The sequence below is a fragment of the Lytechinus pictus genome, chromosome 5 (genome assembly GCF_037042905.1).
Source record: "Lytechinus pictus isolate F3 Inbred chromosome 5, Lp3.0, whole genome shotgun sequence".
Taxonomy (NCBI): Eukaryota; Metazoa; Echinodermata; class Echinoidea; order Temnopleuroida; family Toxopneustidae; genus Lytechinus; species Lytechinus pictus.
In genome coordinates, this window is record NC_087249.1 from 11,235,254 (window position 1) to 11,259,797 (window position 24,544).

At 35.6% G+C, this 24,544-nt stretch overlaps 3 protein-coding genes across 5 annotated transcripts in view; 2 read left to right on the forward strand and 1 right to left on the reverse strand.

Annotated features, from left to right (window-relative positions):
- Positions 1-2,000, forward strand: part of LOC129261791 (uncharacterized) — a 36,305-nt gene extending 34,305 nt beyond the window's left edge. The window contains exon 24 of the mRNA XM_064099328.1: positions 351-2,000. Within this exon, the coding sequence (XP_063955398.1) occupies positions 351-487 (137 nt within the window). The 3' untranslated portion in view covers positions 488-2,000. The remainder of the gene's footprint in view (positions 1-350) is intronic.
- Positions 2,001-5,748: 3,748 nt separating this feature from the next.
- On the reverse strand, positions 5,749-13,793 carry LOC129262417 (U6 snRNA-associated Sm-like protein LSm6). The gene is made up of 4 exons (XM_064099808.1): positions 13,715-13,793; positions 11,747-11,939; positions 10,813-10,926; positions 5,749-9,634 (listed from the first exon to the last, which is right to left on the reverse strand). Exons 2-4 carry the CDS (start codon positions 11,853-11,855, stop codon positions 9,603-9,605), a joined length of 255 nt encoding a protein of 84 aa, XP_063955878.1. The 5' UTR covers positions 11,856-11,939; positions 13,715-13,793; the 3' UTR covers positions 5,749-9,602.
- Positions 13,794-14,019: 226 nt separating this feature from the next.
- LOC129260504 (uncharacterized) lies at positions 14,020-18,653 on the forward strand. Of its 3 annotated transcripts, none has more exons than XM_064099806.1 (4): positions 14,020-14,154; positions 15,919-16,217; positions 16,885-17,199; positions 18,391-18,653. In XM_064099806.1, exons 2-4 carry the CDS (start codon positions 15,920-15,922, stop codon positions 18,543-18,545), a joined length of 768 nt encoding a protein of 255 aa, XP_063955876.1. In that variant the 5' UTR covers positions 14,020-14,154; position 15,919; the 3' UTR covers positions 18,546-18,653. The 3 variants fall into 3 exon arrangements, with proteins under 3 accessions (XP_063955876.1, XP_063955874.1, XP_063955877.1); XM_064099804.1 differs by having other exon boundaries at positions 14,059-14,295; XM_064099807.1 differs by having other exon boundaries at positions 14,061-14,295; positions 16,885-17,203; positions 18,391-18,476.
- The last annotated feature ends 5,891 nt before the right edge of the window (positions 18,654-24,544 follow it).

A 24,544-nucleotide genomic window follows, 5' to 3' on the forward strand; every position in this document is an offset into this window, starting at 1 on the left:
ATCTCGTTTATTTCTTATATGATTATTGTAAATGCAATTATGTAAATTTTATGATGATTTATATACCGCATAGGAGAATGGGAAGAGGGGGGATGTTATAGTACTCATTATGCAGACATCTAATCATCATACTAATGAATTATGAAGGGGCCGTAGTAAGCTATTGCAGTCAGTTATTATTAAGTTATTTTGTTTATGTATAGTTTGATATTGTTATAACATTATATTTTTCATCTTTGTGTATGTATTTATCTGAAAGCCATTAGAAATTTTTTTTTTTTTGTATGCTTGCATTCATGGACCAATAGTGAAATAATCTTGAATATTTTCTTTTCATGTTGTATACACAGCCACCCGGAAGCGTTTTATCATCATGATGAATGCTACTGATGGCGAGCCTCTCAGCCTGGATCGCAGAGTCACTTTCCTTCCATTCAATGGCGCCGTCACCAACGCTTTGGATGACTGGAGGAGCGAATGTCCATAGAGGGCCTCCTTCATTAACCCACCCCCCCCCCCTGATATTGAGAAGAAAAGAGCAAACGATGTTCGATCAAAATCTGAATTCAGCTTGATGTTAGTGAGGAAGATTCACCATTCACAGCAAAGTGTCACCTTTGCCTCGTTTTCATCCAGAATAATAGAAATTTCCAACAAAATCTGATACCTGTGTGAAGTTTTGTATATATCTCCGTCAGCTCGTCGTTAATGAGGAAGGAAGATTCGCTGTTCACATGAAAGTGTCACCTTTACCTCATTTTTATCCCAAATAATAGAAATTTCCAACAAAATCTGATATCTGTGTGAAGTTTTGTATATTTCTCCGTCAGTATTATATGTCTTTCAAGACTACATGCTTGTTTACGTGCCTTTGGTATGCATGTAAACTAATTAGCTTTGTGGGGGTTTATATTGTAATATTCCACTTTATTGAGACAGCTCGTTTAACTTAAAAAGAGTTTACATATTTTTTCCCGTTGTTAGAGTCTGGCTTGACAGCATACAGATAGTGTATGCACCATCTCCGCTCCCTAGGGAGTACTATTCTGTTTAGCACTCTTTCAACATGAATATTTGTAAAGATCAGGGGGCAAGTTTCACGATAAAGCTTGTAAATGATAACAAATTTGCAATAAAAGTGTAAAGCTAGTAAAGTAATTCAATTTGATTGGCTAATAGTAAACTTGCCATAGAAATTGCGTATTTGTTGCTCTAACATGACCCAGGCAAATCTCCACTCCTTGGGGAGTATTTTGTCGGTGCACTTTCAACATTCATGAATATTATTAATATATTTCAATGGGGGATGCCAAAAAAATCATAGAAAAGGCAACTTTTAACATCAATCTCTCTATGAATCAAGAAAAGTAAAAATACGTTTGGCAGATACTGCTATTCCAACCCACCCCCTCCCCACTTTTCATTTGTGTGGGCCCACATATCTTTGTAATATATCCTGTATAAACAAGATATTGTCTATAATATTATAGAATTATCCTAGATAATACTAGTACATGTATAATATGAATATTTGCCTAATTTCTTCAGTTTATACCTTGTCTTACATTGCAAGGAGAGTGAATAATTTCTTTTTATAATGTACTTTACAAGTATATATTTTTTGTGTGACATAGGAAATCGTCCAGCCAGCTGTGTATATTATTGGATCGGGCATGTAGTTGCATTACAATCCTTTACTTGAAACTGCCATTTCATGTTATTTTACTATAATTCTCATTTATTCAATGTATGTCTTTACGTAATGTGTCTTGTACTGTTTTTGTCTATCACAAAATGTTTGCTTTCATGATGTATAAATTCTTAATTTTTTTTCATAATAGGATGATGAAATTGAATCATAAAAAACATTCAGCCCGTGAATATTTTTGCTCATGAAAGTGTCTTATGGACATTCCAAATATTATCAACTTTGTAGGTTGAATTGTAAACCAACCTTCGGTGCATAATTGCATTGTAAATTAAACTCTTTCTGTTTCATATTTTTTCTCATCTGTTTGTTTGCTTTTTTGTTCTCATTGAAGTGGGGTCATGGCTGCTAAAACAAGAGATTTTTCGTTCTCGAGTGATTTCATTTTATGAGATTGCGCATGTGCTACACAGCACAAACCAAAGTTATTTTGGTTTACATGTATGTTTCTGGGTCCCGTTGCCTAAAATTTACTATTAGAGGTAAGGTAACTTTACCATCCAATGGTAACTACCATGGTAACGATGATCAGCAGCCAATCAAAATCAAGGATTCCATGCAAGTTACCATAATGATAACTTTTATGCAACAGGGCCCTGGACATTTTGAGAAATCAACACAGACATGTACCAAGAGTCTAGACGCTATCAAACAGGTTCAAAACAGATTGAATAAATCATGAAATATGTTTTAAAAGGTAAGTTCATCAACAAGTAGTCGGGGGGGGGGGGGCATATTCTGATTTTTGTTTAGGGACTTGAAGATGTCATCACATATTCTACATTTAGATTTTCTGTTGGTTATGGAATGTGAAAAAGTTCAAATGAATATTCAATTATCAGATTGATAATTTTTTTTTACTATTCTCGATTTGTTTTTGTTTTCTCTTTCTGCAGTAAGGTCATTCCTTCTGAGTTTTATCACTTGAGGTATAATTCCAAAAGAGGTTGAAACAGTGAGCAATAGCTTTGAATTACATGTATATGTAGTTGTTAAGATATAAAGCAAATAATCACAGTTGGTGAAGGGGACTATTGTGTTGGGATTGGTAATTATAATTTAGAAGGGAAGCGTAATGAAGAAACTTTTGAGAAAGTTATACAGTTCAAAATCACAAAGTATTTAATCATCAGTATTCAGCTACAGTTTACAATTCGAAGTACATGAAGATTTAGATATAACAGACGATTAATAAAATTATTTCGAAGTATGAGATTCAGATTCTGAAGTTAAACTAATTTTGGATGAACGTCCAAGTCTTGAAGTCAGTCTATATGGATGAGTGTGGGTCTAGTATTATCTCTTTTCTCTACCTCTCTAATGATCAAGAAGTCTTATTTATATCATTAGTTTTGGGGGTGTAACAATTTAAGGTGGGGGATCTAAACTTGATCTGATTGGTCTACAGGTAACTGTCTATCAAACTTTCTCTGGTATAAGGGACGTGATGATGCTCTGTGCAAGTGACTGGGGCTGGAAGTGTGAGTCATACTTAGAAATTTTGTTCCTTGAAGTTAGCCGACGTCACTGAGAGTTGGTCATTTATGGTCAGGGTTTAGGAGTTGAATGGTATTGGGGGTTTGGGGATTCTTAGATGACATTGGGGGAGTTTGTAAACAAGTGAAGGTGAATGACTGAAAGGATAACAGGAAGTTGAATACATACTACATAACACTATCTCTTTTCCAAACTGGATGTAGCTATCTTCTTGAAGCAGTGCTGAGGGTAAGCTGAGGAGAATATTGTGTTAATCCAGCTCACCAAAGAAGTAATAGTTTGCCTTGTCACCTGAATTCAAAATGTTCCCTCTCTTTTTTTTTTTGGGGGGGGGGGGGAAATGGGATAGATAATTATATTGGATGGCTTTATTTCATGGAATATCAGAAATATTCCACTCGTTTGGGCCAACATTCCACTCATCTGCGATTTGTGGAACATTTGCCAATACTCTTGAATACCAGAAGTATTAAAGCCATCCAGTATATTATCATCACCATTTGCCATGAATAACGCTAACAGCCTCTAGTGGTTATGAGTGGCATGTCATTTTAAAGGCCAAGTCCACCCCAGAAAAATGTTGATTTGAATCAACAGAGAAAAATCAAACAAGCAAATAATTCTTGAAATTTCATCAAAATTGGATGAAAAAATAAGTAAAATATGACATTTTAAGATTCGCTTATTCTTCACAAAACAGATATATGCATAACTCAGTGACATGCAAATGAGAGTCCATGTCCCTCACTATTTCTTTTTATTGTTGAATCATAATATTCAATTTTCGCCATAGATTTGACAATAAAGACCAACTTGACTGAACCATAAAATGTTGGAACAATGGTGATCCGATATTTCCAGTGAGGTATAAAAATTTTGTTTTAAGAAAATCAGAATATTTCTTTATTTCATATAATAGAATACAACAGAAATAGTGAGTGGATGACGTCATCAGTCCCCTACATTGCTTACGAGCCAGAATGTGCATATAATTTTTTTGTAAATAAAGCGGAAATCAAAATCGTCATGACTTTCTCATTTTACACCTAATATTCATGAAATTTTCTCTTTTAATTCTAATCAACTTTTTTGTTAATGGACTTGTCCTTTAATTTGAACTAATTTCACTGTAATTTCCTTTAGTGCTCTTTGGTACATGTATTATTGTGCTGGTTCTACATAAAACAACAAAGAGATTAAAAGCACACAATTGTCTTGATTTTTAGTCAATTTGAATTTTATTACAAAACTTGTAATGAAATGACTAGACTGTACAAGCATACAATTTACCATTTTTTTTACTTCTTCAATAAGTATAAGGTACTGTTTTCCAAGAAAAAGAAGGGGCAAAAAGTTAAAGGATTATAGTAAAATCTTTTCAGATAAGCTGGCTTCAGCTAGATAAATTGTAGTTCCAATTTATGATATCAAGTTGAAACTCTTTGAAAATGATTGGGAAATGTTTAATTTAATGCAACAAAGAATATGAAATGCCAATATTAAATACTAAAGAGGTCATATGACTTCATACAGAAATGCAAATATTGGACTTCATAATGGTATCAGAACTTAAGCCAATCATGTTTATTTAAAAAAAAATCAAGGGAATAGCTAACTTTGCCTTAAAATAAAGTTAATTCAATTTAAAAAAATGTCACATTCTTTTTGGAATGAATAAAGAATATTAACAAAAGGCTTTGCCATGTCTTTGGATAGGTATCCAGCAAGCCTCTTTCACTTATTGGCTTATCCTTGCTTGAGGAATGTGAGGATTGGCAAAAAATGCTTGCAGGATTACTACACCGGAGGCACAGACTGACTTTTACCTTGACTCCATTCACACAAATAAAAAATGAAAGAAAGATGTCAAAAGAGAAATGCAGGGAATAGTTATGCTTTACAAATTTGTATAGCATTTTTGGTCATAAGAGAAGCTCTCATCTGAGATAATGTACAGTCCTATAGTGTAAAAACATGCTATACAAAAAACATTATGCATAGCAGTCTTTAAAAAATGTTGTGCAAATTGCGATGTGATACCAGGAAAATTATTCACTGAAGTGTATTAAGCTTGGAATTGTACAAAGTCATTTTGCAGGTCTATGGAATTTTTTTCTGGAATCTGCAACATACAAGTTATTACAAACCAAATGAAAAATAAGATTAAAAAAATAAAATAAAACTAAAGTGGAATAGTGATAATTTTTTCAATACTCCTGGTTAACTGTTCCTTGAACATATACATATATAGCAGGGGGGGGGGGCAATTTAACCCCTATAAATATTCATGCGTGGTAAGCTTGAATGGTTTACTCCCTCATCCCCCCCCCCCGCCCCTGAAAAAAAAGGCGTATAGCAATGCCCTTGAAACATCTAATGGGTTGTTACGAGAAACTCGACATTCCATTCCAATAAAGTAAGTCTCAGAATCGAGCTCAAATCCTCTGCTAAACACAAATTAGTATTTGATTAGCATTCATGTGCAACTTGATAAGCCTGTTGATGGTTGTAAGCTGCACACGAGCAGTAAAGGGTAATTTGAGATAAACCATGAAGGTGGTTTTCAAATTCACTCACATGCATACATTTGTGATTTGATGATTACTTATGTAATACTTTAGAAAAATATTCTTTCCATCACATCCAAGCTGAAGAGTAACAAAGCCTTAATATTCACTGGTATTTGACAGTAGCCCAAACAATAGTCACATGTGCCAAAAGCAGACAATAAAACTGATTTCCAAACCTTACTATGTCACCAGGGTCCCATAACACAAAGATTAGCAATTGATCGTACGCTGATTTCTACGATTGATTGCACATTGTAGTCAATGGAATCAATCGTAGAAAAATGTTCTACGACCATTGCTGAGTTTTGGGTTACGGGCCCCAGAATGGCTTTCGTTCTTAGAATTTGAATGCTTTGCCAGGAAAGCTTTACGCAACATCTTCATTTGAAAATGTTAGTGCTCATCCTAATGAAAAATTGCATAGGTCATTTGAGAAAAGTTGACCATGAGCTAACCATGTACAGGCTTATTTACTTGAAATGCAATTGCGCTTGATATGCAATTGAATGTAAGTTTTCTCACAACGACCCATTTCGAAGTCCACATTTTTGTGCGGTTTTAAAATCGATTTATTTTGTCAGAGCAAGATAAACATGAAATCATCGGCAGTCAAAGAATTTGTTGCAACTGTGGCGCATTACACTCATTCTGCCCTGAATGTGATGAGGGCCCATGCCCCCTCCCATTCCAAGACAGGCACATAAAGAATACTTGCAGTGGGAAATGTCGGGCATATACATTGTACAAGTGAAGACCTTTCTTTTTTTGTCAAATACCAGGATACATTTATTTCAATACTTAAATCACAACTTCATTCATTTTTTGATGCTCACCAATAAATACCAGGGGGTGTTTAAACAGAGATGTGGTTAGAGCATTGGACTCATAATCGCAAGGTTGTGAGTTCAAATCCCTACTCTGCCATTGTCTCCACTTTGACCCGAGAGTAATATCTGTCGTCTATAAGGTCAGCCACAATGACTGATCAACTTAGACGTAAAATGTTTCCTTTAGGTAAATGGTTATATACCAGCTTGGCGTTTACCAGCAAAACGCTGTCCTGTCGAGTTCCTACGGGAGGTACTGTAAACTGAAACTGAAAGATTTAAGTGCGACTTCAAATCACACCTTAATACCTAGTTACGTATGGTATACAATCACAATATAACCCATCACTGAACTGGAAAGATCATCCCCATTCGACTTGCTATGAATACTGGATATTAATCAATGAGAATGCATGTTAACTGTTACATGTGCATGTTGGAACTTAACAATGACTTAATCAAACTTCACTCAAATTGAAACACCCCCTCCCCCCAAAAAAAAAATATCCAAGGACATTAATAATTCGGAACATGATACATCAGGGACCTGTTACATAAAAAAATTAAAATCAATCAAGCAACTGATTGAAAATCTTTAGTAATCAATTAGCAAAAAACCTTTATTCATATGAATAAAACCAATCATAAGATTAATTTCATTACAGAGCATAGATTTTTTGTTCACTGTACATGTATACAAAACAGGGCCCCATCTTACAAATAGTTGCGATTGACCCGCTCAATTGCAAGTATGGATGGCCAGCAACGTCAACATGTTTGTTCAAAATATTTTCTAGCTATGATGTATATTCATGCATTAATTGTTTTCTTAAAAATTCACCGTGCAAATTTCCTGTAGAAAAGTTTGTGACACTGATGGATTTCCAGAGTTACGATTGATCCAATCAGTCGTAACTCTTTGTAAGACGGGCCCTCTGTGAATTTCTGTTGAGCACTGTTGACCTAAACTGGGGTGGTGTTTCCCAGGGGTGTTTCATGCAGCTGTTTAATATAAGTTACGAATGACTTTATGCTCTAATGGTGACCCTTTCCTTGGGGGCTATCAGAATCTCTGTCATGTTGGTTCACGGTTTAAAAATGATGCCAGTTGTGGTAAGAATTTAAAAAGGAATTAGTACAGAATGCAATTAAAAGACCACCCTAATGTCTGTTTGCATAAATTGCAAAGGGCAGAGGATTCTAGAAGAAACTCTGTCATTGCTGAGAAATTAGCAAAATAAGCACAGGATTCAAGCAAATGTTGGGAATTCTTACAAGTAACAATAATATACACTGCCCCCACATGTGCTGAGAGAGTAGCAAAGCAAGCGGGAGATTCAAGCAAAATGTTGGGTATTCTTCCAAGCAATAATAACAATACATTGTCCCACATGTGGATTCTGTGTTGGCGATCTACAGTGTGATAGTTATTTCGCATATAGATTTAATGATTTCAAAAAGTTCAATTAAATGAAACTGTTCCATGTCCAGATCCATGGTGATAAGTGACAATCTTACAATTGTACAGATTTTCTTATGAAATCAGTGTTTACTGCATCTTAAATCCACTCTTTATAGAAATAAGTTCTCATTCTAAAAAGCTTCTGAATGAAAATTTCAATATTCAAAGCTTGATGAGGGTAAATGGAAATGCACTCAAATTATCAAATAACGTTAAACCGGGGAAAATTTAGCACAAGAAAGGATCACCGGTCATTCATAAGGTTGTGGTTAACATACAAACAGCTTTGTGAAATGGCCCCCCATGGGCTTCAATGAAAATATAACTCTCACTGGGGCCCCCGTCTTACAAAAAGATGTGATTGATCCGATCACTTGCAACTATGGAAAGCCAGCAACGTCAACATCTAATATACAATCCTGTTTGTTCAAAATATTTTCTAAAAATGACGTATATTCATTCATTCACTGTTTTCTTGACAATTCAGTATGCTTCTCTTTTTTTTAAAAGGACATTGAGCAAATTTCCATAAGAAAAAATTATGACATTGATGAATTTCCATATAATTCAGATTGATCGGATCAAAAGCAACTCTTTGTAAGACGGGCCCCAGAGGTATTAAAATGAGAGTTAGGAGTGACTTAATATCAAGCACAATATGAAGAATCTAATGCATTAATGACTACACAGTAGAGCATGTTACTGTAAAAGCAGTGATGTACTGAATATCAAAAGAAATTTTAAAGTCATTGGGGCATTTGCTTTCACAGTCAATGGATTTTTATTTGCTGATCCCACACTTTGGAAAAAGCATTGGGAAAACCTGTAACAGAGACATCTTGTGGGGAAAGCAAACTCAGTGTACCAGCGAGAAAGCTTCGACCATGCCTCATTAGCATCAGGCAACTGTGTCGGGCCAGGGAAAGTGAGATAAAGACTTAACCATTTATTTCCAAAGGCAATACGTAACTTCTGCAAGTCAAAAGTTGATCCACCACGGTTCTACCATGTGAGATTTATATCCAAATAGTGTCAGACTCCCCTTGAAAGCCCATGCCCCACTGATTTTTAGTACAACTTCAAGCCAAACGCAACTCTTTCAGCAACATCTCCATAGCCCTGTAACACAAAAGTATGCAATCGATTGCAAAATGACAGAGACCAATCAAGTTCACTGGAGCATGCGTATATTGTTCAACATACCCACTGTAGCCCAGTCAAAATTGTTTGTACCTGTAGTTTGCAATTGGATGTAAAATTTTGTGTCATGAGGCCCTGATATAACGATGAGCATCTTTAAGTCACCACATAATAGGTCTTCCACTGTCACTTATTTTCATTGGAAACCACTGCTGATACTGTTGTTCTAAGGCTCATCCTCAACAGTTCTTCAGTCCAGTAGCTTGTCAACTCTTCCATCCTGCTTCTTGCAGTTCTTGAGACTTTGGGCCTTTCCTGACATATCGACCTCTCACGGCACAGTTCTAAGAAAATATTTACAATGCTAAGATAAGCGTGGAGCGTTCCATGGTGTGTCGTCAGAACCTCTTTTGCATGCTGATGTATAAAACTGGAAGAAATGGATGCAATACAAAATTGATTGATATTGATAATAATTGGATGATGATGAGGAAAAGAACAAAACTTTTCAAAGCACTGCATGCATTTCAATGACTATAAGATAACTTGCCAAAGTCTGTGCTGTGACTTTGAGCAGGAATCTTGCTATAATGGTTTTATCAGGTGCTCAGTCAGTTTAAGGGGAGTGAGAGCGATCACTCTCTACTGCTCGCCTTAATCCATTTCACATAGATCGATTTATCGCTTGCCTAAGCGAATTTGATTTTTTTTCTGACATAAAATGATAAATGCAGAAAAAAAAATAGAAATCAAGGAACATCATACACTTTTGTATTGTTTGTACAACATTTTTCTTTCATGTATAATCTCTATTCTAACATCAATCTACCTGAATGTAGAACGAGTGTCGGTCAATGATCGAACTGTTAGAGCCGACCCTGAAAACCTCATTACACAATTACATTTAAGCAATAACACATATTTGAAGTGATATGAACATTACATATATTCAGGGCATCTGATTTTTGTCTCCTTTGGTTGTGGGTTGTAGCTCATTGTACATTCCTCTATCCATTAATCGGACAAAAAAAAGCTCCCTTTGAAATGTAAAATAAGAGCTTTTTGCCGTGCTCCCCTACCACTCCCCTTAAAGTTTTAGGAGAGCTTTTTATTGCTCCCCTCATAATTATAAAACTGATTCCCTGTTTTATGTGTTTTTTTTCATAGTGGCTATCATGCATTCCCCATTATAATGGTTAAGATGAAATGTAAATTGAAAATTTGACAAGCAAAAAAAAAAGGTCTTCACTTTCAAAAGCGGGTAAAACCAGTATATATTTTACATTAGAAATGTTGATTATGGCTCTCAAAGGGAGGGGGGGGGACAGGCCGGCTGTGCCCCCCCCCCCCCCCCCTTGGATCCACCACTGATTTATCCTTCGGTTGGATATATTTCAGTTTTCACTTGACTTGCAGACCACGGCCCATGCTATTTTATACGTCTACGGAAAAAGTGTGTCGACCAGCAAGCCTCTCATGACAATGAATGCTGGCGGCGCAGCATGCATTATGAAACACTGAATAATGCAAATTGACTAACATGTGAAGAGAAATATTGGATAGCATTAGTCGGTTTGGGGTTAGTTTTAAGGTGTCAATAGAGCATACCATTATTTCCCCTGATGAAAGCGTCACCATATTTGTTCTTGAGCTGACCGTTGACATACTCTTCTGTCTGCTCCAAGGCGATGTTCATGTATCCATCCAAGCAGGCAAGAACTCCTGTAAAAAAAGATGGTAGTAATGATAGTACTTAATGATGATGGTGATGATGACAAAGATGATGATGGTGATGATGATAATGGTGATGATGATGACGATGGTGATGATGACGAAGATGATGATGATGATGATAATAATAGTAATAATAATAATAATAATAATAATAATGATAATAATAATAATAAAAATGACAATAAGAAAAAAAATACTACTAGTACTAGTAAAATGATAATAAAATGAAATAAAATAAATTGAAAAAAAATTGAATAATATAAATTTCATGAGATTACAATTTTTTACATTAGATACAGAAGGATAATATGAAGACTATAAACTTTATAACAAATTTTCTGTTCTGATTATTCTGTGACATCATCTGTGAGCTGATCCATGATATTTGTTGTTTATTCGAAATTTTACATATTGCGTTATTTACAGTTCACAATGAATTAATATGTCTTTTATAGAAGCTTGCATGTAATAGTGTGTCTGGATACAAAGACACAGGATGAACACCAATTTTTTACAATTTCAAAAATATATATGATGATTTTTTATTTTTATGAAGAAATAGAAGCAGGAAGGTGATAAAAAATAAGGAAAAAAATGGGGAAAGTATGAAAAAAGATGGGAAAAATAAACAAGATTAGCAGGAGAATGAATACACATACAAAAGCCATAGATGCAATTGAGGAAGAAAGGGGAAAAGGGAGCATAAAGAAAAAAGGAATAAACACCAGATTTTTTAAATATACTGTATAGACCTAGAAGAAAAAAAGAAGAAAATGAAAGTCCTGAGAGAAGTATGCCCTTTTCTTACCTCTGTAATCTACACCTGAATTTAGTTTGACAACAACTGGTTTGCCGATGATTTGCTTTAAGAAATCACTAGGAGTTTGTTTCCTGGCTGTAGTAGTAGCAGTACTCATGATGCACAGAGCTAGTCGGTCACTACCTGACACAGCTGTTCATCCAAGTTTGAGGATCACCAAATAAAACAGCAACTCTCAGAGCTGGTGACAAAGTAGAAAAATTGACTGGAGTGAGAACAAAATAAAGCTATATAACAATTATAGAAATTATATCTATGCGAGAGTATAAGGCAAACCTATAGAGCCGAATTATATAAACTTCAGACTTTCATTCATTTCAGACTTACATCTTCAACTTGGACTGACTTTTTGACTACCTTTCCTCAGTACACAATTTTCCAAACACTATCTGCAAATCAAGGCAAACACCCATACGTTCATTACATGCCACGATGCACAGGAAAATCAAGGCACGATGCATGCAACTCTCTCTCTTAGCTGATCCCTCCACTTCTTTGGAGATTCCTGGAGTCCAGATGGAACACTTCCATCCATGGGATTGCGCGAAATTTGGTATTTTGACAAAATCTAAAATAAAGTCAAATTGTTCTATTTCACTTACCGAATGATATATATTCTCTTTGGTGACTTTTTTCTAACTTGACTTTGAATAAAGAATATTTTTCCTTGCTGTTGATGTCTGTGCTGTGCCCCTCCTTGAACAGCAATTTTCAACTAAGGAGGGCGTGCAATTTATATTCATATCAAAGACACTACAGGGTAAAGACATTACTTTACACGCAAATTGATGCAAAGCGTTACGCGAAGATGGCAAAGTGTCCAGTCTTTTCATTGTAGACTTTGGTGGACTGTTTGTTGACAAACGAACAACGGCTCGCACTGCTGGTTTTGTTCAAGGCACATAGAATTTTATTTTTTGTTAATTTGTCATTGCTTTGAATGATTTAAAAAAGTGTTATCGTCAGTAATAATAATCTAAAAATATGTTTGGAAGGTAATGCATTTATTGGTGTCCATATTTTATCAAACAATCATAGGAATTGAACTTAGACACAGTTTTAAAACTACCGATGAGTTGAATAAAGGTTATGAAATTTATTAGCGCCATCGGGCTTCCTTTTACTTCCGTGGTTCAATAAACATGCAAAACCACTTTTCAGGCCGAGGTAAGCAATTTTGCTATTTTTCATTGAATTTAAAAGCGTAAAATTTTAATATATTTATAATTTGTACTATAACTACTCACCGGATGTGCCCCGGTGAGCTTGCGAGTAACAAAAATGAGTTTTGGCAAACATTATCACAAGAAATCTAGGAAATTTTTCTGTCAAGTGCCGACGCCAATCAAGTGTGCTAGTCAATGTAAACATATCAGGTTTCATAACAAGATTATTGGAAGACGGCAAGTCGTGAAAAATAGACGGTGGAAAGTACTATGGCAAGATAATTGTCATTTTCAATCTCTATTTTAAGAATCAAATTTACTTTGAGAATATGATGAAATGTAGCTGTATTTACTATTTCAATTTGCCTGTAATGGAAACTGACAGTGTCAAAAAAATCAAGCATTTGTCCCCTCCCCCCCCCCCCAAAAAAAAGAGAAAATAAGAACAAGGTTCATGTATATCATAACCTTGTTCATAGAATGAGTGGGACAATCCCAATCTTTTGAGACAGAGCTTTTAATTGCGGGATCGCGGGACCAGCGCCTCTACTGTTTATCGGTCTACACCAATAGCTATGGCTGGGACCGAAGTAAAAAATGACAAAGTCTGATTTGACTTTCGTCATCATCTTGTCATTGCAAACATAAGTACGTCTTAACGACACCTTAATCATTCTAAAAAAGAGGAAACACAAGTACCGTCAACACAATGGGGTCTTTTACTACCATACCACATATATATAGAAAAATAAACCTTATTTATGGCAAAATCTAATGCTTATATATTCACCCTTCTTATGGAGCTGGAAATGAGCGGCTAGCAATGCAGCGCCGGAAAATATGGTCAAAGTTCTCGCGTGAAGCTAGTGTTAATGGTTAACTGGCAGGGTCAGTACGCAGCTTGCAATTAATTTTCTTTATCTTCTATGTGAAGTAATTTGGGATACAGGGGGTTTGATTCGACTTAGATAATTTCATTATGTTTATATTTATTTCTTCTTTTCAATTTTTTCTAATCTTCTTCGAATTTATAATGAAATTTAATCTAGTTTTAAATAATAATATTCACACAAAGCTGTAGAGCAGACTAAGTTTGGGGGAATTCCCGAGCGATTCCCACCGGCCACAAATAACACACACGAATTGTGACAAAGCCCAGTCAACGCCATATTTTGTGAAGTTCTAAAGCTATAAAGCGGAGAAGCTCATCCCAGCAAACTCTCTTTCCAAGTTCGTAACCAGTGCGATATCTACTATACATCATTCGATCCAGTTCATTTTCGATTTCAAAAGGCATTACATTTACAACCAAGTCCGTAACTATATATATTAATATAACTGTGCATGTGTCTGTGACTGAATTGAGCCGAGGTAACTTATAATTTAAGTTTAGAAATAGAAATTATCCTAGATGCATTTATTCTTAAACCATTAACTTGTTAAAACATGTGTTAGGTAGCAGGTAGACTAACATTAGATCTAACAACATGGATTCGAGTAGTACTAGTAGTAGACAGCTGGCAGCCGTCTGTTTCGAGGAGTTTTTTAACATTTTTTTATTTTTTTAATTTCTCCTCATACACTGACGGCTCGCTATCGTGCAGCCACCATTAGGGGACTTACAATGCAAAATCCCCCCGTCGGGGCTCTTCAATTTTTGTCTTGAATGAATCAAACTTTTGAAAATTAACGCGACCGAAATGCAAATTAATATCCCCTCTTGGCATTAATTGCCAAAAAACGGGGAAAATCAAGTTAAAAGGAACAAAAACAGTGACTTACCTCGGCTGTCGCGCAACTTCACTGCCCTGTTTTATTTAAACTTAATACACATAAACATATGGCCATTGAGTCCCCTGTACAGATCGCGCTAGAACTTCGGTCTCTGTATTTGGTGAGTGAAGCCAACGGAGTTCAGCTGAACAACCAACATAACAGAGACCGAAGCTTTTGGTCTATACTAGTAGGATCAATCCATGATCTAATGTTAGGTCTGACGAGTATAACTGTTATAGGCCATGGTCTTTGATGGTGTTTCTTGGAATTTGGATTATTAAATTTAAGCCCTTGCTCATCTTCTTTTTCAATTTTGGAGTAGATGTGCTACCTTTCCTTTTGTGATGTATCAAGCTAAGTTACATGATACAGTATCATGTAACTTAGCCTTGAGCATCTATGAGTTCTATCAGAACTATATTGATCTCTGTTGACTATTGAATTAGACTAGGCCTATTTAATTCCTATTTGCTTTTAAAGGACCAACCAATTTCTGGTTTTCAAATGGGTCAGTTTCTCCTTGACCTAACTCAGGCAATAGTTCGTATAGGCCCGGGGGGCCAGTCAAATATATTGCTGTACACACGCGTGACCAAAAAAATGCGTTTAAACTTAAAATGGTGTTTTTTCAGTTTTGTACACGGGCTGTGCGTGCACTCGTTAAGGGTATCAAAAACACCGTTTTTCCAAAAAGGGTTGTTTTGAAAAACTGGTCAATGGTCAATCGCTGGGTCAAACATATTTAGGGTATTTTTTTTTCCAAAGCTTTTTTTTAAAGACTAGCCAAACGTGTTTAGGGTATGTTTTTCCCCCCAAGCTCTTACCCTATAGGGCTTTTTCCTCGTTTCTGAAAAGTGTTTTGGTTCTTCCTGATTGTTGGATTTTAACCCTATACCGGGGGGCATGCAATACCCATGAATATAGTTTTGTCTATAGCTTATTTTTAGCAAGTAGATTAAACTTGTTTGGGGATCATATTCGACAACTTGTTTAGAGGCCAAAATGTGTAAAAGAAGCCCGCAAAATCCTTGTTTAGGGGGTTATTTTGCACACAGAGAAAAACATAATTTGACTGGGCCCCCCCCCCCTCCCCCAGGCTCCACTACACTTCACTACCGCTACTCTCAGCTGAAGTGTAGTGGAGCCTATACGAACCATCACCTGAGGTATCCTTGACCTTGGTCTTGTTTCATCCCACTTTCCTTTCTTTAATTTCAGAATGGCTGCTGGGGGCCAACAGATATCATCATTTTTATCTGAGGACGGAAAAATATATGAACTCTCTGAAACTATCAATGCTCCTGAGAACTATGGTGAGCTTGGCCTTGCTTTATTAGAATCCAATGCTGAGGTTGCCAATATTATTGGAAAAACGTCGGTTGACTATAAAAATGTTGTTTTCAAGTGCTTTATTAAATGGAGAGATGCAAATGGATGTGGAGATGGCCAGTGCAGGGAAATGATTATGATTCTAAACAAGTTTGGATTGACAGATGTTGCAACCTGGTTTCAAAAAAGTAAGTTGATACAATTGTTTCCTATGGTGATTAAGTTAATGTTACATAAATTGCAAGAAATGACAAGTGACCCAATTTAAAAAAATGACAATGAAGTCTTGCAACATGATTTTGAATTTTATTAAATAAGACATGGTAGCATAGATGGCGGAGAGGTGCATAAACTTAGCCCCTTAGATTAATAACAATGAAAATAAATGAAAATTGTATCATTTTCTCCACATTAATCTTTTGGTGTGTTAGTTTTTGTGACAAAAATTATCACTTTTTTTGTCACTGAGAACCAAATTGTAATAAAAGAGAAAGGGAGTTTTTTAATCGCTTTATTAATATGGTTGTTTTATTTTTTCCCTTTTTTTATTTATTTATTTATTTGTTTGTTTGTTTATTTATTTAGTTTGGGTTTTTTTTTTTGGGGGGGATTGGTGTACTTTGCCTGAGTAATTTCATCAAAGTTGATAACCACCAACTCTTAACTCATTATTTCAAGCTTGTATTGTACATGCATAAAAAGAACAGCATAATTGTCATTGACTATTAAAAAAAAGAAAATGAATAAATTAATAGATTAAAAAAATAGTAAATGAATATTGATAAAGTAGACTACCTATTGCAGTCTAAATATTCATGATTCTCCTATTTACATAGCATTTATTTTTATTTACAGGACAAGGAGAACAACCAAATTGTTTGGGTAATGATAGATTTTTGCTGGACTTGTCCTCCCAGATTGACTGCCCAAAGTACGCTGATCCACTTGGCCGGAAACTCACAGGAAGCGATGTTGAATATTCCAACTTAGTTGGTGGCAATAAACCACCAAACTACAAAGAAGCTCTCTTTCAGTGCTTTATAAGGTGGAGGAATAGAGAAGGATCAAGCCTCGAATCATCCAAGAAACTTCAGAAAATTCTACGCGAACAGAGATTAAGCATCGCTGTCAAGACGTTGGAAGAATTTGAGCCATCTCTCCCAAAGAATGGTAGGTATGTGTTGTATGTGTGAGGGTGGGTGTGTGTGGGGGTGTGTGTGGTAATACCCCCTCTTTTATTAAAATAATTGAGTTTTATTCTAACATGTAAATGATCATCTATGTCGTGAAGAATGAAAATCTTCAATTCATTGAAATATTAGATCAATAATTGAAAATTCAAAAATTTATACGAGAGTTAGTTGTTTTGGGATTTTTTTCCTTCCAATTCGTGCCTTTTGATAACTGAAAAACCATAATGAGACAGATTATTTTAAAACTTTACTCTTTTTTAGTAAGGAGGTTGATTTTATTAGAAGTAGATGTCAATATAGCCCAAAGGTCATACGGTTACTGTATGTGAAAATTGCAGAAATAGATCATAATTCTTCAATAATACATTAAAGTTTCAATATGAGATAGTGTATATAAATTTATACAGGTTTGGCAGAAAGGGGGGCTTTATATTTTGAATTATTAATCTTTTTATATACCCATCCTAGACGGGAAGTATTATGGTATCATGCTCTTTGTCCGTCTGTCTCTCCATCCGTTCAGGTTTCCTTGTTAACGCGAAAACTTCAGTTTAATTTGGTGTGTATGATACTAGCATGGATCCCAGGAAGCCTATTGATTTTGAGTTCAAAAGGCCAAGGTCACAGTGACATGTTTTCATTGTACCCTTCTGCAGTCCTTGTAAACGCGATATAAGTTTAACTCAACCTAGGCTAATATAATTTGGTGTGTATGATACTAACATAGATCCCAGGAATTCTATTGATTTTGAGGTCAGAAGGTCAAAGGTGAAGTCACCACCTTCCACTTTTCTTGCTTGACCAATAACTCCATTTTCCGCTTTACAGGCAGGCAGATTATGTGCTTGCCTCAGCGACACTCTTGTTGATAAGAGAGTGAACCTATCGATGGAGACCATCAATTAGTCTTATTAGAGACAAAAGCTGTCTTTATACTTGTAAGCAGTTGGTCTTTGTTTAAAGGTTCCTTTCCAGCATGTTTTAATTGGGAATGATATTCAAGGAAGACCCTTTTGCAGTCTTAGGCTACAGGTGGTCAATGTAGCAGGTTTGACTTTAATTTAATTTCTCCCTTGAGACCGAGAGTGATAACTAGTAATGAAAAATGGAATCTCCATATTTAAGAAACAAACAACTTATGATCTTCACAATCATTATTATTTTTCAGTTAAGGATCCAATCATCACACAATGTTCAGAAGAAACAGGGGAGCCAGAAGCAGGAGTCCATACCAAAGGCCACATGAATCCTTGTGAAGAAAATACATCGGGGCTCAGGTCTTTTGAGCCCCTGAATCGCACAAAACCGGTTTGGAAACCTTGAAAATGCGCCCCCAAAACTCCCCATTCTCTTCCATGTTAACGCTTTCCAATGTTGCAGATTTAGGCAATAGGTTGTGAAAATCCCCCCCCCAAAAAAAAAAAAAAATAATACTAATAAATAAATATGAACATTTAAAAAAAAAAGATTTTTTACCGAATGAATCTAGAGGGTAGCAGCTAATACTGGATTTTGATCCATTTTGGAAAGACACAACGCCACACAGTGTGTTCACTGTTCTCTATTCTCAAAGGTTTCAATTGTACCATCATACAAAACCATGTAAAATGCAGGATTTTTTATGTTTGTTTAATCACGTCTCATTCAAGCATGAATTTAGCCCCTTTTTTACTGAACTTTCACGAGGAAATAAACGTAATCATGTACATAAAATCTGCATAGTTCACGAGTGTAGGGTTTGAGGGGCAGATCTAGCTTTTTTTCCAAGGAGGGGGTTTGACCGAGAAATTTGATAAGCCAATAAAAAAGGGCTTCACTCTGAAATGAAGGTCATTTACCGGTACCAAGAAATTTGACAAGCGAACTACCAAATGAAGGTCATTTTGGTATTGAAAAATTTTTTACAAGCAAAAAAACAAAGGGGTTATAAAATGAAGGTAATTTCGGGCTGGCTGCAAAATGTAGGTCATTACTATTTCGTACTTGGCAGTCCAAGTGTGTGTGTGTGGGGGGGGGGGGTTAAACCCCCTAACCCCCCCTCCCCTTGTAGATCCGCCACTGGGGTTTCTGAACCAATAACACCTTGTCCGCAAAGAAAGATTGTTTGCACCAACAATGCACTAACTTAGGCCATTGTTACAACCGGTAATGTCAACAGCGTTGGATCAACGTTTAAAATCACAATCTGAAAGATCTGACTTGGCCTATTGCTAGTGCTCTGCTATTGCTAACAACATTTCTGTGCGGCCGGTAATGATCTAGACAATAGTGCCTTGTTACCATAGATAAACCTAATAATATGATTGATATCAAATGCAAAATATTGTATGTTTGTTGCAATAATGTTCAGGGATTTGTTTTATTCCCCTCTTCCATATGCTGCTGTACAAAAATTCAAAATTCCTGGGATGGGAGGGTGGATGTCCTGCCTGTACCCCACCCCCAGGAGGGTGACCTACTCTCCCTTTCCCTACCCCTGCCCCTCCCATCCCCTTGCCCCCTCCACCCCCTGTACAAAAATTCAAAATTCCTGGGATGGGAGGGTGGATGTCCTGCCTGTACCCCACCCCCAGGAGGGTGACCTACTCTCCCTTTCCCTACCCCTGCCCCTCCCATCCCCTTGCCCCCTCCACCCCCCCCCCCCCCATGAACGATTCCCATTGAAAATTTCTCTCAAAACATGCCTCTACAGTATCTCAGGACAGTTCTCGTGAAGGCAATTCTACCTTGAGGACATCATTCCAGGGACTATATTCCCCAGGCCCCAGTCCCAGGGCAAGCAATAATAATTGATTACTTGTGTCATTGAGGTACTATAACTTTACTTGTTAATACAGCGCTTATTAGAAGTCAAATCCTCTGTGGTAATGCAGCATAATTACCCTGGTTTTAACAGAGCAGCTGCTATGTGCTCTGCATTTCAAAGAATAAATTCCTACCATATCTGGTAAAGGCCTAATGTATTGTGTTAAAAGATTTAGACACATTTTGTTCAAGCAGTGCTTACTCCCAGAGTCATTTTGTGGTTTGTAAATGTTTTTATATGTATGTAGGATTGTTCTTAAATTGTTTGGTTCATTAAGTTTAACCCCAGCACGATTAGGTTTAGGTGTTGTTTCTAATGTTCTTTTTAGGAAGGAGTTTGTTTTAACAGTTTTTCCCCTATTATCAATATCAGCTGGTAATAATGATGTACATGTATGCTTGTATTGAGTTTTTTATATACTTTTTTAACACAATTCAACCCAAGCACATGCCTTGTTATTAATGTATATTTGCGTTCCTTTGGATAATGTTATTAGATATAATAGCTTATCATGGAAACAAAACTTGGCTGTTTTCACTGAATGTATTCAGAAAATAGAGGAATACTATTCAATGTTTGTTATATTTCTATTATGACCGGGTTTTTAATTGAACTCTCCTCCTAAATGTTAAGAAAATTTACTGGTCGCAATTAAGTACTCAAATGAAGTACTGCAAGAAATTGTATTAAATACTATATAGCAATTAAGTACTACAATTAATTTCTGCATTTATTAGTACTCCAATTAATGATGATATGCCACACTTGTCACTGCAAAAACCTGAGAACACATATTGGCCAAAAGCAACATGCCTGTGTTACCCTCAATTTTTGGTGCAAACCCTTCCCTTGATGAAAGTGGTCTGAATATTCAGCCTAAAGTACCTGGTAATATCTTGGGCTCGAAGGACCCTCGCATCAAAACAACAAGTTGCATTTATGCTAGTCTTGTGCGTCAAAACTACACTACAGTACTGCACTGAATGTCTTTCAAACGCTCAAACTTAGAGCTAACCATGCCATTGATCTTTCAAAAATGTCATATTCTTAAGGTCAAAGACAAGTAGTAATGTCTTGTTTTGATAGCGCTTTCATTTTGTATAAATGTTCATGTGTTCTTGCTAAATATTGCCCAATCATTCAAATTAATAGTACTTCGAATGAAACAGGTACTAGTAGCTCGCAGGCTGAAAATGTTATATTTACAAACCGAAATCAAAAGAAAGAATAGACTAATACAATATCAATTAAAAATAAAAACACTATACAATTCATAGAATACAAGTTACTACTGATATAAAACTTTTTAAAAATATTTTAGAAAATATTAATAATTCATCGGGTTTCTACAATCATGTTTGACATCTTAGAAATGTACAGAAATAAACTGTAAATATATTAGATTAAAAAGGGTTTATATGTAATGTATGATCTCATGATATTTTTCTATGCTTCTTTATTTCATGCTGCAGTGATAAAATTTTCTATTTGGGAAAAATGGGATGTATGATCTTCCAAATTGTGAGATGCAAGTATTCTCTTTTATCATTCATGATTACTCTGAAAAAAAGAACTTTTTACAAGAATTTTACAGGGATGAAAATAGTACTTATCTGTAAAAAGTGTTACTGAAACTGTGAAATGTCTTTTATCGTATAATAGATATGTTTGTCTGACGATTTTAAATTGAGATGAAATATTGTACAACTTAATGAGGGAAATTGATTCTGCATTCTCGCCCCATTCTGTGTGTACACATTTTACTGTGGTATATAGTGGGATTGTATATTTGACCTCTCCGTTCTTCCATTTTTGTTTTGTCTTTATGTAATTTATCTATAGAGGAAAACAAGTGTAGGCCTATGTATCTATTACATTTTATTTGGTTATGCACAGTCGGGTCATGCATAGTCGCATCGGATAAACCGACTCCAAACCAATCAAATGTAACATTGAATTTTCAGATGAGATGAAATGCGATGTGGAAGCATAATTATATTAAACAATAATAAGAAAGAGTTTTCGATGTATAATCAATTTGGTATGAGTTCAAGAATGAGATACTTCTTTATGTAAAATGGCGATTTAAATCCAGTGTTCATTTAATTCAAATGCTTGAAGAGTTTCATTCCGATAGAGAAACTTTATTTCATCTTTATTTAATTTTAGATTAAATAGTTGATGCTTACTGCATGTGTATATGTAAGCTGTTTTGTAACTCTACATACAATGCGGATCGAAAGAAATTGTTGAAGGACACGTCCCAAAAAAAGTTGATTTGAATAAAAAGAGAAAAATCCAACAAGCATAACACTGAAAATTTCATCAAAATCGGATGTAAAATAAGAGGGTTATGACATTTTAAAGTTTCGCTTAATTTCACAAAACAGTTATGCACATCCTGGTCGGCAAATGAGGAGACTGATGACATCATCCACTCACTATTTCTTTTGTATTTCATTATACGAAATATGAAATATTCAAATTTTCTCCTCATTGTCAAGGGAAACAACAATTAATTCCTCCCTGAACACGTGGAATTACCATTGATTAATATGATATGGTTCATTCAAGTTGGTCCTTATGTCAAATCTGTAAAAATGAAATATTGTATAATTCGAACAATAAAAAACAAAAGAAATAGTGAGTGAAGGACATCATCGTCTGTCTCATTTGCATGTCACTGAGTTGCGAATATCACTGTTTTGTGAAAAGTAAGCAAAACTTTAAATTGTCATAGCTTTCTTGTTTTACATTCGATTTTGATGAAATTTTCAGCGTTATGCTCGTCTGATTTTTCTTTATTTATTCAAGCCAACATTTTTTTGGGGTGGACTTGACCTTAAAATGAGAAAGGAATATGAAGAATATAATACCTCTGCATGAGGAAAAGGAAAAAAATTGAATGAGTGTGGCACTTGTTTTCTGAAACTTAATGGTGTGATTCACTTATGTCATGAATTGAACTGTATAATTACCATTTATCATACTGCATTTATCATTCATATATTTTTTAAATTCAAATTACCTTTGAAAATTGTAATTGTCTTTTTTTAATTGACCCAAGACTATTGTTTATTATTGCAATGTATGGCATGTATGCTTAAAGCAAATGTATTTACTTTTTCATGTGAACAAATGAATAAATTTTACAAATCTACTTACCGGTATATCGTGCTGCAAAATTATTTCGACCCTGATGGTTTCCATTTTTTTTGTTTGAAATGTAGACCCTATCTTGTTTACTTGACATCCAATCACGGCTCGCCATTTAGCGTCCATTGTCTAGTTTCGGTTCTGTTATATATTGTTTTGCTCTAGCAGTCATGCGATTTTACTCCGATGCGTGCATGTCGAAAAGCTTCAGTATGTCCGTTTTTAGTCATGTCAATAGAGAGCTCCATTTGTCTTTTGGGCATCATCACCATCGTCATCAGCATTATCATTATCACCAGCACCACTATCATCATCAATATCATCACCATAATACTACTACTAATAATAATGATAATAATATTAATGATAATGATATCATAAATCATCGTCATTAATTCGTCTGTATAGCAAGACCAAATATAACTATAAAATGCTAATGAATAGAAAACTATTACCGTTTACGCAATAATTATTCGGAAGGTTCGAGTACTCCAAAGGTTCATAAGTCCGAAGTTGTAAGTCCATGGTTAATCCGGAAACGAAATAGGGTTTGCTATTCAGAAGGTAAAAGTCCGAAAATTGATGGAAGATATATTATAGTTCCATAGTTGATGTGGGATATTCGGCCTTAAAGACTTCAACGAACCTTTTCTTTTCGGATTAAAGAACTTTTGGAATTACCAACCTTCGGAATGATGCCATGATTGTGGGTTTGAATCCCAGCCATGGCGTAATTTCCTTCGGCAAGAAATTTATCCACCTTGTGCTGCACTCAACCCAGGTGATGTGAATGGGTACCTGGCAGGAATTTATTCCTTGAAATGCGCGCGCGCTGTGATCTTAGTAATTACGGCTCCCAAGCTACAGCTGGGGTAATAATATCCAAGTCCTTTGGAAAAGCGCATAGAGACATTATTCATAATTGTGATATGCGCTATACAAGAACTGTGTATTATTATTATTATTAATGTACGATTCATTTTGTAATACGCAGTACAGGGCCCTGGAAACGATTTTTGCAGGGGTGCTGAAGTAAATTTGACAAGCGCAAAAAAGGGTTTCAACACAAAATGTTGGTCATTTTCCTCACATTTCTCAAATTTGCCACAACTACCAGAATTCCTGGGGGTGCTGCCTATGGAGAATAATACATGCTGCCCCCCCCCCCCGGGAAATCTTGGGGTTCTTCACCCCAGCACCCTCGCTTCCCAGGGCCATGTCGCAGTAGAACTATTGTATTATAGCTGTGCAACAGGAGTTATTATCTTGTAATTTGGATGTGTCGGTATAACCTTTTCGGAAAAATGAATCTTCTGAATAAATAAACCTTCGGAATCCTGGGAACAACAACTGGGGGTTC